Below are 13,381 nucleotides of genomic sequence, written 5' to 3' on the forward strand. Positions count from 1 at the left end.
CTGCTGATCGTGGATGCAATGCTTTACTGGTCCCTAACAAAAAAAAAAAAATAATAATAATAAATGCATATTTCTTTACCTGCAAAAACTGTGCAGTTATTATTTGCTTTGTAAAAGTGAACTTATCCTTTAGCCACTTTCCCTCCAGAGGATTTATTTTTTGCGCTATAAACAAAAAAAGACCGACAATTTTGCACAAAAATCTATATTTTTTACTTTTTTCTTTTAAACACGTCCAGTAAAAAAATTTTAAAAATAAAATTTCATTATAAATTTAGGCCAAAATGTATTCTGCTACATGTCTTTGCTAAAAAAAAAACCCAGTACGTGTAAATTAATTGGCTTACATGAAGGTTATAGTGTTTACAAATGGTGGTATATATACTGGAATATTTTTTTCTTTTTTTTTTTACTAGCAGTGGCAGTGATCAGTGACATATAGCGGCACTGCGGAACTGCGGTGGGCATTCTGACACTGGGGGGAACTGACTAACTGTCAATGACATCCCCATTGACACCAATACAGTGATCAGTGCTAATAAAAAGCACTGATACTGTACTAATGACACTGGGCAGGAAGGGGTTAACATCTGGGCGATTAAAGGGTTAACTGCGTGCTGTTTTACTATGTGCTGTGTGTGTGCTCTACACTGTAAGCACACTGCTTTGTATGGCTCTGCTATGCTCTGATATGCAGAGCCATACAAAGCAGTGTGCAAGAGCTGACAGGGGAGAGATCTGTTGACATACAGGTCTCTCCCCTGTCCAGGTGCCGGCAAGGAATTATCGGCCGGGAACAGGCGATCGACAGCCAAGGCCGCCATTGGCGACGCCTTCCTGGAAATGCAAATACATGTTTTGCGCACCCCTGCCACCATGTAGCAGTATTTCTGCTATGGGGCGATGCGGAACTGAACATTTTTTTTATATAGAGGTTTATACATCAGACCAAAAAAAAAAGAGGGACAACTGAGGAAAGAGGAACAGAAGGATTTGGTTTAAAAAAAATAAATAGTTGGGAGCTATGGATTATATTTGCAGCCAATAGATTTTATGCTCTATAATTTGCAGAAGCTTGTTTCTTTTTTTTTTTTTTTTTTTACAATAACATATTTAGACTTATATTTAAGCCTTTCAGTGATACATTTCAATTCATGGATGACCGAAATTTACAAGGTCTTTTTTTTTATCAGCGATGTTTATTTCTACCTTTTTATTAAATTTGTGGCTCAAATGTAAGTCCATATTACTAAACCCAACCACCTAATTTCATATTGCAAAAGACTACTGGCAGATTCAAGAGAAACAGAAAGCAAATGTTTGAATATTTAAAATGTTTACTAGGTGTGTTGCCTTACCAATGAGCTACTGTCCGTTATTGCTGCTTAACTTTGTGGATATGAAAAATAGCTATCCTGAAAAACTATCTGCACTCCAGTTACCTGCCAGATGGCCAGAGACTAAATCATCAAGAAGGCACATTGATTTCCTGAATACATAGCAGCGTGTCTCTTCAGAATAATGACACTTCAATAACTAAGGCTTCCTACATAAAGTTGCCTTGCAAATCTTGCAGAGATGTCAGGATTCTGGAACACTGCTCCATTACATTGCTTTCAACTTTGATTGTGAACAGGAAAACTGTGAGCAACATGCATGCAATTTTGGGTAAATAAAACAGACCAGATAGATAGAAGGAGATCACTGATCCAAAGCAGTTGCTATTTTCACATTTAACTTTTCTGTTGATTATTCAAGCAATGTGGCTTTGACATATTTGTACACAGTAAAGGAAATGGACAATTACTGGCAGTATCTCACAGCTGGGTGTTAGTGACAGTAAACTCATTATAGAGTACATTTCTTCCCGGTAGTGTTTCATTACCGTTCAGAGTTCAGACTGTGTATTAAGTAATTTAGGTTAATTTGGTTTCATAAAAGTAATACAAAATTAGCATTTTTGAGATCAAGGTTGTTTACTGTGTAACTGGTCTTAAGGAAACATAAATCATGGTCAATTTTTTTTTTTTCTATTAGGGTGTAACTTTAGATCCTCGGATCCTGATGCAAGAAATATTCCACTAACACCAAACCTCCTTGTATCTATAAATTACAGGTATAAAATTTCCTGTGGATTTAACCCTTTTGCTGCCAGAAAGTGGTGGCAGTGAAAGGGTTAAAGGCTAAGTTCACCTGTAAGGAAATAATTATATATGTAGATTTTTTTTTTTACCAGAAGAGCCTGCAAAGATTTGGACCCATCATCAGTGGATCGCTGGTGCAATGTCAGGCTTCTGCAGACAACTTTCTGCCCATACCTCCATATGGGTTTTTAGTGAGAAAGCTAGGGGAAGTGTTCATAGACTACAAGGGCATGATCATCACACTCATAGTCTATTGAGAACTATAAGCCTTTTGCAATGGTGGCAGATGAAACCTGTAGATCATTCACAGATACCTGTAAATGAATGATGCAACTGTGCAGGTGGAGCCCCAAACAGCAGTACCAATTTAAATGTGTGTGATAGCGACTGTGGGGGAAAGGAACCCCCATCAGCTGTCATGGAGGAAGGGGTTGCTGGAACATGTTACCCCCTAAATATGGTGCATCGTGTAAAATGTTCTAAAGGTGAACTATTTTTTTTTAATTCTACTTGTCTTTTGATATCTTGCTCCCAATACTATTCTAAAATAACTTCTCACCATGAACTGAAATTGAAAGGTTAGCAAGTTCACAACACTTAAAATCAGAAAAAGTGTTTTAGTCTGCATAGTGATTTGCTGTGTTCTTGTTCTCCTGAATGCTTTCATTAGTAGATTGCCTTGAATTCAGAGCTCCCATGAATTGAGTAGACTTTTAAAATATAAACAAGAACATTATGAGGGCTGATCTGTTAAAGGAGCAGAGGCTGTTCACTTGACGAAGTGAATGTTCATTTAGATTATAGCAGAACTACACTGCATCTGAGCACCAGCAACCAAAACACTACTAATTCATGTTTAATTTTTAATGCAATCTCACCAATCCATCCATGTGTCCATGCTTTATTGTGCTGAGAAATCCATTTGAAAATCAGCCCCTAGAATTTCTGGCCATGGACATCTTGAGTAAAGGTAGATGATTCATGTAGCATTTACTTCCTGGAATCCATCTGCCCTTAGTTCAGGTATTTTTTATTTTTTTCAGGTACTTATATAGTGCTGTCAAGGTATGCATGTAGGAGGGTTTGCTTAGCTGAGAAAACCCTCCTAATGACTCCTGGCATGTATAACATAATTTGCCTAGGCTTGGAAACCTGGAAGTAACTGAAGAAATGTAAAAAAAAAAAAAAAAAAGTTTAAAACAAGTAAATAGGATAGACTTAACTAAATATTTACTAATGATAACACCATAAGGAACAAAAATACTTAATGTGAGTGAAGTTCCACTTTAATAAATAATGTAAGCTGATGTTCAATTTTATCAACCAATTATTTGTTTGTTTTCTTATACATGATTGGATATTCATAGAGAACACAGTTTCAAAATGAACATACGCTTTGAAAACTGAACATTTGTTTAGTGAATTAAGTCCCTACATGGGCTATGCCCCTAACGCTCATGTGTGTGGTATAGCAGCTGTAATTACCCATGAACAATGAACTTACATGCCATATTCAGGCATAAAAGTGTGACATGTATAAAGGCTTGTATGAATGAATTTTTTGCTTACAGAACCGCTTCTATCCCTATACAAATACATAGAAATGCTTAAGCAACTTGAAGCAGGTCATAAGTATGTCAATTGCAGGTCAAATGCAACTGTCAATAAACTGTGAAATATCTCAGAAGTGTCCAAAACTGATGTCAAAAGCAAGCTTCATTTGCCACAAGGCCAGTGCCAGTCAACAAATGCCTAAGACTATCAGAAAGAAAGTACATTTTTGGCTGACCAAACTGTTTACTAGCCTACTAGACATATTAAGAAATGTAAACATTTAATGAAGTATATCATATGCAAAGCATACAATGCAATACCTTTTACATTAGGCAAACCTTGAAGAAATACATTATTATATTATACAGGATTTATATAGTGCCAACAGTTTGTGCAGCGCTTTACAAAATGAAGATAGACATTAAAGTTACAATACAATTTGGTACAAGTGGAAACAGAGGGCCCTGCTCGTAAGAGCTTACATATTTTAGAACCTTGAACAAATATTGGTAAAATGCTGGTTTGGTTTGTTTACACATGTTATATATAATATAATATCATCGATAATATTTTTCTGTTTTTATGTTCTTGACCTTTCTGGTGTTTGATTAATATTTCTAGCTATACTGAGTACACTTACCACTTTTTTGCAGGGAAAATTTAACCATTTGTTGTCAGTAATTATCGTTAAAAGGCATAAATATATAGCTTAAAAAACAGAGCATATTCTTTACCTTACTCTGGCTTTGAATACAATGTTATACTTTTGAATAAGGATGTACAGAATGTTGCAAATCAAATAGTAATTGTTTACACGACTATATTGTTGTCGATTTAACTATATAACACAACTAAAATTATATTTATAGAGTATATCTTTAATTTTTTTTATTTGTTTCTCTTTAGGTTTCTATTCCAAGACGAACAATACTGATCGCCCTTTGTATGAGAACTTCTTTCAAGGGTGCATGCAGCTCATTCACGTGGATAACCAGTTGGTTGACCTTCATGCCATAGAGCGTGGAAAGCAAGGGAGCTTTGCAAACATCAGTATTGATATGTGTGCAATCATTGACAGGTAGGATAATTACACCTAGCTTTCTGCAGATGTGAAATAAATTATATATATATATATGAAAAAGTATGTGAACCCCTTGGAAAAAAGTATGTGAAACCCTTGGCATAAACTGCTATTCTGAAGTACTTTCCCATAAAATCTAATCTGTTCCTCATCTAAGACATAAGAATAGACAGACCTAATGTGCTTAAGCTGATAACACACAGATAATTCTTAATTTTCCATGGCTTTATTGAATGCATTTATTATACATTCACAGTGCTGGAGAAAATAGTAAGTGATCCCATAGTCTAATTCATCAAAAGCTAATTGAAGTCAGTAGTTTGCACACCTAGAATCTAGTTAATGAAATTTGTTTATAGGTGTGGTTTAGAGCTATTTTGATTGATAAAAGGCTCTCAAACTTGCTGTTCATAAAAAGCATCATCTGATCATCCATGTAAACCATGTGAACCAGGCATCACGAAAAGGAGAGCCCTGAAGACATACAATCAAGAGTAGTTGATCTGCATAAGGCTGGAAAGGGATAAAAAAGCAATCCCAAAGTGTTTAGGCATCCATCCAAGTTATACAAAGTGTCTGTAAATGGAGATGCTTTGGTATTGTGGCTACTCTTCCTAGAAGTGAGCACCCAGCCAAGATGACTCCCAAGGCACAACTCAGAATCCTCAGTGAGGCAAAGAAGAACCCAACGAGTAACCGCTAAAGGCTTGAAGACATCACTGGAAAGGGCAAACATCACGGTTCATGAGTCTATTATATATAAGTCTTTGAACAGGCAGGGTGTACATGGAAGCACACCACAGCTGCTGTTCTCCCAAAAAAGAACATTGCTACACTCTTGAAATTTGCTAAAGAGCTCCTTGGAAAACCTCAGCGCTACTGGAAAAATGTTTTGTGAACTGATGAAACAAAAGTTGAATGTACAGGAAGAATACGCGGCAATATGTACAGTATGGAACAAGAAAAGGGTGCAGCTTGCCAAAATCAAAACTTTATCCCATCATCATGATGTTCTCTCCACCCAAGCATGTTGGAAAGAACATCATGATTTGGGCTTGCTTCACTGACCACTTGCCATCATCAAGGAGAAAATGAATTCCCAAGTTTACCAAAATATCCTACAAGATAATGTAAGGGAGGCTGTCCACCAGCTGAAGTTTAGCAGATGTTAGGTGATGCAGCAGAACAATGCCTCTAAGCATCCAAGCAAATCCACTATAGACTGGTTTCAGAAAAAGAAAATGCACCTTTTGGAGTAACCCAGTCAGAGCCCAGGCCTTAACCCCATAGAGAGTCTGTGAAATGACCTCAAGAGAGTAGTTCACACTAGACATGTGTCTGTTCACACTAGACTACAAATGTGTCTGAGCTGAAGCAGTTTTACAAAGAGGTATGGTCAAAGATTCCTCCTGAATGTTGTGCAGGTCTGATCCAGAGCTACTGAAAGGCTTGCTTGATGTCATTGCTGCCAAAGGAGGTTCACTTGCTTTTTCATCCAGAAATATGAATGTTTAATGTGTGTGTTCAATAAGGACATTGTTTGGGTGTTATTAACACATTGCACATTGGATCAGATAACATTTTATGGTAAATTACAACAGAAAACCAATTATTTGAAGATGTTCACATACATTATACAGGAAAGAAATGCTCCAAAGGAAGTAAAACTGAATTTTCATTGTAACACAATTTGGCTTTATCAATCTATTTCATGTTTAGCACTTTTGAAAAAGTGTGATGAGGAAGTCATGACTGTTATTCATACCTCTGCCTTTCACTTCCTAGCATGTTTAACTCTCAGTTAATCTGTAAATTATAATAATCAGTGTAAAACATCTTCACTAAACAAATGTCTTAAAAGGTCAATACAATTATTCTAAAACTATTAAAAAATAAGAACAGAAAAAACAATACTAGATAACACATGAAAGTGCAGCATTTTAGTGTGACAGAATCAAAGCTACATAAGGCAAGACCCAGCACCAAAATTCATACAGGGCCAATCTTTCATCTAGGTGGTTTGTTCTCAAATACTGTGCTGTTATTAACATCATGTCTTTTTTGACTGGATCCTCGGGCTTTCTCAATGCATAAGAATGGATTTAAGCAAAACATTTGAAGGTTAAAAGTATTCAAAGCCTTTCAAAAAAGTCTTCAGAAACAGTCTTGAAGTAAGCCATGAGTGTCCAACTTTTCTACTTGTTCAGGATAAACTGCACAGCTGGCAGTTACTTGCAGACAGTAAGCGATCTATACCACTGTGATCTGCACCGTATGATTTACCAGTGTGCAGTGCAAAATTACATTAGTGCTTAATGGAAAATACTTGTGGGCACCAGAAAACAATAGTTAGTATATTCTCTGTCTTAATGCTACATAATCAGCTCAGTAGATAATCGGTGCTGCTGTTTCTTTGTGCCCAGTGGCTGTGGAATTCCTAAAAATACTTCCCATCACTTGCTGGGATCTGTGCTAATGAAGAAGTCAGAAAAAGAACTTTCTATGGCTTTATATGTGCACTAAAAGAACTTCTGCATGGGACTACAGTACATGCCCTGCATTGTTGTATAGTACCTGCACATTGTACTGGCTAATTTATTGGTTAGGCTTCTTTCTTTTATACTTTCTTATATATCTATGAGTTGTTTTCTGATAACAGTAATTTTTAGAGGGCTGTAGGTTATTAACAAAGTGGGAACAATGAATTGTGAAAGAACTCTAAAGAATCTCTAGTAGTGATTATACCTGCATTCAGTTCAGGGCTGGTTAAGTGAACATTAATTGTGGACACTGCCCAGGGAGAATTTTTTCCTAGTAATTATAGGTAGTTTGTTAGCTACCCATTTCCATATATACACAAGAATGATGACCAGAAAACATTAGGAATTAGACACACTAAACTAAATTCTGAAATGTCTTCTTTTCTATAACAAAGAACAGGGTTTATCGCAAAAGTGAGCCCTCTGCAATAATTTTTCTTACAATAAATAACCAAATGTACACATGTAAGCGCATGTTGCAGTGGTGAATATTGCACAATTTCTTCTGTTATTATGGGCACAAATTTATCTGTCTTGCTTTAAGATGAAGGGAGTCCAATTCCACTGTATCTGTGAAAAAAGTAATTCTCCCTTATTTTCATTTCAAGGCAGTGGTATCTTTCTCTACATAGTGTCCCTGGGAATTACTAAGTGAGCTCAGTTTTGGCAGAGTAAAGTGAGTCAGAAATCACTACCATCAGCAGAAATTTTGCAGAGGAATGAGAATACTATGCCAGTGTTCTTGTAATTTCCACATAAAATGGGTACAACTGTCATAATAATGTCTTGCTTCTAATCCACAGAATATTTCTGTCTTGTTTTAATAAAAGTAAAACATGTCCGCTGAATATTGCAGTTAGAATTTGTGAAAGGAATATTTTTGATGGTCAACCAAAGAAACTGAGGTCAGTTTCCATGACAGAACAGCATTGTAAGCATTATCAGGTTGGGTACCTATAATGCATCTGATAATGGGTGTCTGTGTGGGTCTTTTAAATTACAGAAAATTTAAAGGTATCTTTATAGGACTATAAAAGCTCTGAAGAAAGTAGTGGCAGATGTTTTCAAACACCTGATTGATCAAAACTCTTTAAATTCAACTTTATAAAAATACCCACAATATACTGTATGCACTGATCAGCAATTTGGTCATCTGTGGTCTAGTTGAGATTAGACATGATTTACAGATATTATGTTTCATAAAGTCCAGTATCTGTCCATCAATTATACAATATGCTAATCAGAAACATGACTGAGATATTAAATTGATATATGAAGAGGACAGCAAATGAGCGGTGATAGAAGTGTCAATAGTAGCATCTTTGCAAAAACCATCCTCACCATCTTATACTTATCTTGCCAACAATACCATGCCACCCCTTTTGCTTTTGAAGCTATCACAATACTGACTGACACAATAACTGGCTTTTTTGGGTATGGAGGAATGTGTGACCGCCTCTTCTGTGACACAGTGCTCAGCTCTAGCAGCCTATCTCTAGGTTCAAGCATTGAGGCGCTGTCACACGGCCTGGAGACTGACCCAATCACAATAAGTAAGTAATGTCACTGCCACTTTTCCAGCATGGGTAAGGTGACAGTGACTTTTTAAACTCTTCAATACCGGGCACTTTTACTTCCTTCCTGCCCAGGTCAATTTTCAGCTTTCGGCGCTCTCACACAGGTCAATTGTATTGTCATGTAACACTGTACCCATATTAGATGTGTATCATTTTTTTCCCACAAATAGAACTTTCTTTTAGTTGTATTTAATCACTACTGGGTGTTTTTATTTTTTGCTAGATAAATGAAAAATGACCAGAAATTTAGAAAAAAATTTGTTTCTCTGTTTCTGTTTAAAATTTAGCAAATAATCTGTCTTCATAAATTTAGGCCAAACTGTATTGCGGTAAATTTTTTTTTGTGAAAATAACCCAAATCATCGTATATCATTTAGTCTGTAGGAAAGCTATAGAGTACTGATTGATCAATCCTGATGTACTGACAGCCTCTCATTTCTTAAGACCCGAAAACACCAGGACGATACCCCCCAAATGAGCCCTTTTTGGTAAGTAGACAGTTCAAGCTATTTAGCAAGAGGCATGTTAAGTTTTTTGAAGCTGTAAATTTTTTGTCACAATTTCTTGGAAAATTATGACATTTTAAAAATTGGGGATTTTTCTAATTTTTTTTACATACTGTCACCAGTGCAGTACAGTGTCATCACATAACTGGTTTGGCAATGACCAGGGACTCTGACAGATGACAGTATCTAAAAAAACCCCAAAAACATTTTATCAATAATTTATTTTCACTTTAAAAAAAAATCCTTTATTATTACATTTATTTTCTATTTTTCAATTTTTCAGATGACAGTATCTAAAAAAACCCAAAACACATTTTTTCAATAATTTATTTTCACTTTAAAAAAAAATCCTTTATTATTACATTTATTTTCTATTTTTCAAATTTGTTTTCACACTGTGACCCTGTGACTAGAACAATATATTGTTACCATAATAACATTGCACTACTTTGGTGGAGTGATCAGGATTTTTTTACTCATTATGATTGCTTATACCAGTGAACTTCACTGGTATAAGTAACCATTTTTAATGAATAAAATTGATTCAATCAGTGCGCACTATTGTGGTTAGCTGTGACTAACCACAGCTAATCACATGGTACAGATGGGCTGTTATTGGCCCTGTCTGTGAAATGTGGTCACTGATCAATCACAGCAAGTAATGCGGGCCATAGATGGGTCGAAAATCGGACGATTTTTCTTTTAAAAAAATGAAAAATCAGTCGTTCAAGTCGTTTACCAGCAATGGTAAAAAAAAAATCAGCCAATTTTCATCCTGTCTACAGCCAGCAAAAAGTGTCCCTGCAGAGAGCTCCGCTATTTCTTTGACAGTTCCTTGACATTTATAGCGGTTGCAACAATGTATCTATTTGTATCCATTTAGGATACAGATGTTTTTATTCGGAAACAAATAGATACATTGTTGCAACCGCTATAAATGTCAAGGAACTGTCAAAGAAATATTGGGGCTCTCTGCAGGGACACTTTTTTCCGGACTGGAATTTCTCTTCTTTTTCATCCTCTTCTTCATCCTCTTCTTCTTCATCATCCTCTTCTTCCTCTTCTTCTTCATCCTCTTCTTCATCCTCTTCTTCTTCGTCCTCTTCTTCTTCTTCATCCTCTTCTTCTTCTTCTTCCTCTTCTTCATCCTCTTCTTCTTCTTCTTCCTCTTCTTCATCCTCTTCTTCTTCTTCATCATCCTCTTCTTCTTCATCATCCTCTTCTTCATCCTCTTCTTCTTCTTCATCCTCTTCTTCTTCTTCTTCTTCTTCTTCTTCTTCCTCTTCCTCTTCTTCTTCATCCTCTTCTTCTTCTTCTCTTCCTCTTCTTCATCCTCTTCTTCTTCTCTTCCTCTTCTTCATCCTCTTCTTCTTCTTCATCCTCTTCTTCTTCTTCATCATCCTCTTCTTCTTCATCATCATCCTCTTCTTCTTCATCCTCTTCTTCTTCATCCTCTTCTTCGTCCTCTTCTTCATCCTCTTCTTCTTCATCCTCTTCTTCATCCTCTTCTTCTTCTTCCTCTTCTTCATCCTCTTCTTATTCTTACTCTTCTTCATCCTCTTCTTTATCCTCTTCTTCATCTTCTTCTTCATCCTCTTCTTCATCCTCTTCTTGTTCATCCTCTTCTTCTTCTTCCTCTTCTTCATCCTCTTCTTCATACTCTTCTTCTTCTTCATCCTCTTCTTCTTCCTCCTCTTCTTCTTCCTCTTCTTCTTCTTCCTCTTCTTCTTTTTCATCCTCTTCTTCTTCTTCATCCTCTTCTTCTTCATCATCCTCTTCTTCATCCTCTTCTTCTTCTTCATCCTCTTCTTCTTCTTCCTCTTCTTCTTCTCTTTTTCATCCTCTTCTTCTTCATCCTCTTCTTCTTCTTCATCCTCTTCTTCTTCCTCCTCTTCTTCATCCTCTTCCTCTTCTGCTTCTTCATCCTCTTCTTCTTTTTCTTCTTCTTTTTGTCTTCCTCTTGCAGGTCACTGCTCATGCGCAGATTTTTTTATCGGTAAAAAATAGGCCGATTTGCCCATCATTGCCGCGAAAATTGGCCGAGCGGCAAAATCGGCCGATTTATTCCCAACTTTACCGATAAAAAAAATCTGCCAAAATACCGAAAAACGGCCGAACAATTAACCCACTAACGATCCAAAAATCGGCTGATTTTATTTTCGGCCGAAAAATCGGCCGATTTTCGACCCATCTATGGCCTGCATAACACAATAGTACACAATAGACGGCATGAATGAATGCCATCCATTGTGTGCAGTTTCATGTCATCTGGTGTGATTGGTCACAGTGATCGCATTGTATCAGCAGTGGCTGGTACACTGATCAGTCATCTGCTGTGTCTGGTGGACACAATGGGGGACAGATCATGCCGTAGCACTACCCATGGGGCGTGCGTGAGGTGTGTTCCGGGAGGATGTCATATGACGTCTCCCAGGAAAGGTGAATGTCCCACCTGGCAGTCATTTGACTATAGGCCAGGCAGGAACTGGTTAAACTACAGCTAGCTATGGACTAGTGATGCTCTATGAGGTGTCTATTGTGTTCTGTAGCTAAAGCAATTCTTTGAGGTTTGGAAGATGAATAACTAATTATTAGATAATATAACATAATCATGAAGTAAAATGATAAACACTGTAAAAACGTATACGATTATTCTATTTGTGATCAGTGGTGAATGCTAGTGATTTCTAAATTTACAATGTACTGTGAAGTAACAATGCAGCAGTAACTGTGCAGCAAAGCTAAAAGATGCATTGTCATTATACAGGTTCAGATTAAGATCAGCATGACCCAACAATGATGTCCTCTTACCCCTTCCATTGCTTACCTAGCAAGACATTAGACTCAATAAGTGTTGAAAAAGATATAAGAAATAAAGAAAAAACACTTTTCTTCTATGGCATCCCCCTGACCAGGCCCCACAACTATAATAAATTTGAACTGTTTATGTAACTAGAATTTTTTCAACACTAATTTGCAGCATGCAATACAAGCAAAATATTTACATACAACGTCAACAGGAAGAAATTCACATTTTCAGTACTTGTGTATGTCCTTAATTTTATAGTATTTACACCTTTTTTTCTACTGTACTGGAAAATGTGTTATTCCTGATCCCATTGGAATGATTTCCTGTAACTTTATGTCCCACTACCCACCTCTCACTAGAACAGGATGTGAGAGGAAATCTCCTCAAATGGAAAATAGTCAACAACAAAAATCTGGAAAAAGTTTACCTCTCCGTGCTATGCAAAACATAAAGAAAATATTTAGCTGCAGAACATGAGCCTACCCTGACCGCCATCTGAGTAAATGCAAATCCTGGCAAAAACGCGGTACCGCGGTTGCCGCATTTTGCAGCGGTTTTGGCGCATTGTGCATTTTTCCTTGGTCGGCAGTAAAATGTTCCTATCCTGAAAGTGATTCTTCCATTTTCAGGAAAGGGAGGTTTAATCTCACTTAAACACGGCAGCTCCTAAACTCTGCTAAAAGACTATGTGTATATGTACAAAAAATGCCAAAAGCTCCTAAGCTTGAGTTTAGGAGCTGCTCGTGTACATGAAGCCTTAGGCTTTGATAGTTAAACCAGGGCTGCCATTGTAGTAATAATTCCAAACTCAATAAAATACGCAAAGTAGTATTCTTGGGCTGAAATGTTGAGGGTGCATACATAAGTGTAGTGCTATTGCACTTGCCTGTGTTCACTACAATGCAGACTGTTGGAACATTCAATGTCATAATAGCTGCCTGGAAAATTACGTGCTAGCATATTGAGACTGCAATAGTGGACGCAAAGCCCAACCTGGGTAGTGATAAACATTTTTGGCAATTCCAGAATGGTTCTCTTGGTCTTGTGAAGTTTTAATCTGCATAAGTATGTAGTCTAGCTATTGCATAGCTTTACCATCAACAGTACACTATGGCTATTCACACCATCTCCTCAACGGCTGTCTGTGGGTTCCATTCACCAAGCATATCC

At 36.9% G+C, this 13,381-nt stretch overlaps 1 protein-coding gene across 1 annotated transcript in view; it reads left to right on the plus strand.

Annotated features, from left to right (window-relative positions):
- Window positions 1–13,381, plus strand: part of CNTNAP2 (contactin associated protein 2) — a 2,186,758-nt gene that overhangs the window by 1,323,861 nt on the left and 849,516 nt on the right. The window contains exon 10 of the mRNA XM_089687345.1: window positions 4,605–4,776. Coding sequence (XP_089543471.1) covers window positions 4,605–4,776 — 172 coding nt within the window. The remainder of the gene's footprint in view (window positions 1–4,604; window positions 4,777–13,381) is intronic.

Source organism: Staurois parvus, unplaced genomic scaffold, assembly GCF_062004578.1.
Source record: "Staurois parvus isolate SC_StPar_1 unplaced genomic scaffold, SC_StPar_1.0 ptg000020l, whole genome shotgun sequence".
NCBI lineage: Eukaryota > Metazoa > Chordata > Amphibia > Anura > Ranidae > Staurois > Staurois parvus.